At 44.1% G+C, this 3,067-nt stretch overlaps 1 protein-coding gene across 1 annotated transcript; it reads right to left on the bottom strand.

Moving 5' to 3' along the window:
- Positions 1-519: 519 nt before the first annotated feature.
- Positions 520-2,778, bottom strand: LOC131678123 (cytochrome P450 4g15-like). Its single transcript, XM_058958214.1, has 3 exons — positions 1,915-2,778; positions 1,022-1,857; positions 520-950 (listed from the first exon to the last, which is right to left on the bottom strand). The coding sequence occupies exons 1-3, from the start codon at positions 2,577-2,579 to the stop codon at positions 790-792; spliced, it is 1,662 nt and encodes a 553-aa protein (XP_058814197.1). The 5' UTR covers positions 2,580-2,778; the 3' UTR covers positions 520-789.
- Between the last annotated feature and the right edge of the window lie 289 nt (positions 2,779-3,067).

The raw sequence follows: 3,067 nt of genomic DNA, 5'->3' as shown, positions 1-3,067 counted from the left end.
CTAATGTGGTATTACCCAATTGTGCATAAGGGCACAACACCTTACTTACGTTGGATTTGATTTCGTCAGTAACTAGTACCTACTCGGGGACCGCTAGAAATTACACTCAATTACAAAATTACGTTGCAGCTATCAACTTTTTTTCATTCCTCTTCAGTGTTTCAAATCGAAAACAAAAATTCCAGGAAAATTTTCCTTTGACACCAGCCGCCCAAATATTTACAGTCACCCTTTGACGTGCACACTGTTTGTGTCCACTCAATTGGCAAGCGCAGCAAGCAAACATAGCTTTTTATCTTAAAGAGCAGTCATTAGAGGGGCAATTCAACAGGCTCGATAGACTCTCGTCCGTATCTAAATTCTTGTCGGACTACAAGACCATAGTCTGCCAAGGTTTCCAAGCCACAGCCGTTTCTACCATTGATAAGATTGTCTGCGGACTTGGCTTGTTTAGTTCGATAATCCTTTTGTTATTCGTCCACTTTCGGGCATTTTCGAACATGAATGAATGACGGCAGGTAAGACGGTTTTGCGGAGAAGGTTTTATTATCTCTCTGTTATGCTCGTGCGTTGGAAAAAAAACTTTCATTTGAGAATAAATAAACGAATGATAGAAGCAAAGTGCAATAGACGCAAAAAAGAGAAAGCGAGTGCTAGTTTCGATATTGGTCCTTCGGGAACCGAACAATTCAATTAACAGTATCATAAAGCGAGACAACCATCAATTTATGTCCATCAATAGTGGATGTCGCGACAAGATGACCTTTTTATCTTATGGCGTCGCGTATTTTACAGTCTTGGTTCCAGCTGAATCCTAAAACCATCGGTTCGCTTCAGGATAATGTCCGCTTGTAGTTTGAAATCGGTTTCCTTCAAATCGGAAACCACCCGATAATTGCGCAAAACCGTTGACAAGAGCACCTTGAGCTTCAACATCGCATATTTTCTACCTGTAAAGATAGACGTAATCTCGAAAATAGCCAGAATTTAGATAAATTGGATTGTTTATAGAAGCACTTACCTACGCAGCTTCGTGGCCCAGCGCTAAACGGAATATAGCTGTAGTAGTGACGATTCTGTGTTCGCTCCGGTAGAAAATTGTCAGGATTGAACACTTCTGCGTTGGGATAAATATCTTCGCGATGATGCAATTTATAGGTTCCGATCACTACCGTGGTTCCGGTGGGAATCACATAATCATGTGACGCTAAACGGACGTCCTGGGTAAGTTTCCGAGCGATAATCGGAACAGGCGGATACATTCGCAACGTTTCAAATATAACTCTTTCCAAATATTTCATCTCAAGCGTGTCGTTGAAGGTTGCTTTCCTGTTGGAATCGCCGAATATTTGCTTGATCTCTTTGTACACCCGATCCTGAATATCCTGGTGAATACCAAGCAGACACAACACGAAACTGGAACCCGCAGCCGTTGTATCGTGACCTTCGAACATGATAGTGTCTACTTCCTCCTTAATCTCCTCATCAGTCAGATCGGCACCGGATTTGGTCGTTTCGATCATCAAATCTAGGAAAGCCAACCGTCGTTTCTCACCGATATCGTTTTCGTCATTAAAATCCAGATCGTCTGTTAGCATCGATCCTTGGGAGATTTGTGGAACCGATTCCGCCGCTGGTTCATGTTTGTCAATGATTTCAGACAACGATGGCGATGGCATCTTGCCTTCTGCCATGTTCTTTTCAAAAAGTTCCTTCTTTTGTTTGACGACCTTACGCGTCAGGCTGTGGATTATACCCAATAGGCGGTCCTGTTCTTGTTTTATTTTTGTCAAGTTAAATAGTGAATCCACCCGAAGGTGGATTCGTAATTGACGTAAGTGAAGAATGTCGCACATCCTGAAAGAAAATAAAGTTTAGTACAACATGGTAATACTTTTAGAACCCCTAACTAACTTCATCACTGCCATCGCATAATCGAACCCTTCCTTATTTTCCCCTGTTCTGCTCGATCCCATAGCAGTTTCCAGCAGAATATCCACCGTCACCTCACTCATGTAGTCGTGCACGTCGAACACTTTGCCGACTTCTTTGCGCATCCGTTCGACCACTGCTAAACTGTTATCGTTGAACACATCGATGAAAGTCTTCAACACATTCATATGAAAGGCCGGTGCAATCAACTTCCGGTGTGATTTCCATTTGTCACCACTGCTGATCAACAGCCCATCTCCGAGCCACGGTTTGAAGAACCGATATTCGCTCGATTTGTTCAAGTGCACATAACTGTTCAAAATTATTTCAATGTCCGCCGGATCCGTTAGGAACACCACCAAATGGTACCCAATCCAGCCACGAGCAACACTGCCGTACACATAACTTAACTCTACGGCTCTTTTCATAATTTCATCATGAGTCTTCCCTAGCAGCATATTGGCATTTCCAATCAAAGGGTACGCTTTAGGTCCCGGAATCATATTCCCCAATTTCACATATCTGCGCGACTGCATCCACATGTGAAACAGCCCGCTGGCCACTGCCACTAGGGTCATCAGCACAACCGTCGGCATGGCCAGCGTAGCTAGTCCGCTGCGTTCCGACATCAGTTCCATCGTCGACATCCTTGCACTCCTTGGCCACCACTTGGCTTCGGATGGCTACCGCCCGGAGTGTGCACTCTCCCGGTATCGATTCTCCAACGGACAGGCTTTAGCCCCCGGGGGGAAATTTCACTAGCTTATATCTAAGTAACGGATCGCAGAACCGGGAGCGACTGTGTCGCTCGTCGCGCCTTATAACTGACTTGGCAACTTAACGACGTGCGTCGGTTTATTTATAACCGGTAACGGTAGTGTCTTTCTCCTGCAAGGTTAATGCGGTGTCTGTAGTAATCGCAGTGCTTTTCGTTCATCGATACATACACGAACGCTATATATGCATCGTAATGCACTCGTTCCCGGAAAGGTGCAATTGTTTTCTGCAGTGGTCATTAATCGTATCAATAAACTTTAAATTGTATTCTAATTAGTAGTCGCCATTCGGATGCTAAAAACCTCGCGCAGTGGACGAATTTAATTTTGAACCCATGCGATACTGATGGAAAAAAGAG

The sequence above is a fragment of the Topomyia yanbarensis genome, chromosome 1 (assembly GCF_030247195.1).
Source record: "Topomyia yanbarensis strain Yona2022 chromosome 1, ASM3024719v1, whole genome shotgun sequence".
Classification (NCBI taxonomy): domain Eukaryota; kingdom Metazoa; phylum Arthropoda; class Insecta; order Diptera; family Culicidae; genus Topomyia; species Topomyia yanbarensis.
This window is presented reverse-complemented; position numbering and strand designations above follow the sequence as displayed.

Excerpts from the sequence above, each read along its gene's own strand:
- LOC131678123 (XM_058958214.1), bottom strand. The coding sequence starts at position 2,579 with ATGTCGACGATGGAACTGATGTCGGAACGCAGCGGACTAGCTACGCTG. Across the intron at positions 1,858-1,914 it reads TATGCGATGGCAGTGATGAA|GATGTGCGACATTCTTCACT; the intron begins GTTAGTTAGGGG and ends ATTTTCTTTCAG. Across the intron at positions 951-1,021 it reads TGGGCCACGAAGCTGCGTAG|GTAGAAAATATGCGATGTTG; the intron begins GTAAGTGCTTCT and ends CTATCTTTACAG.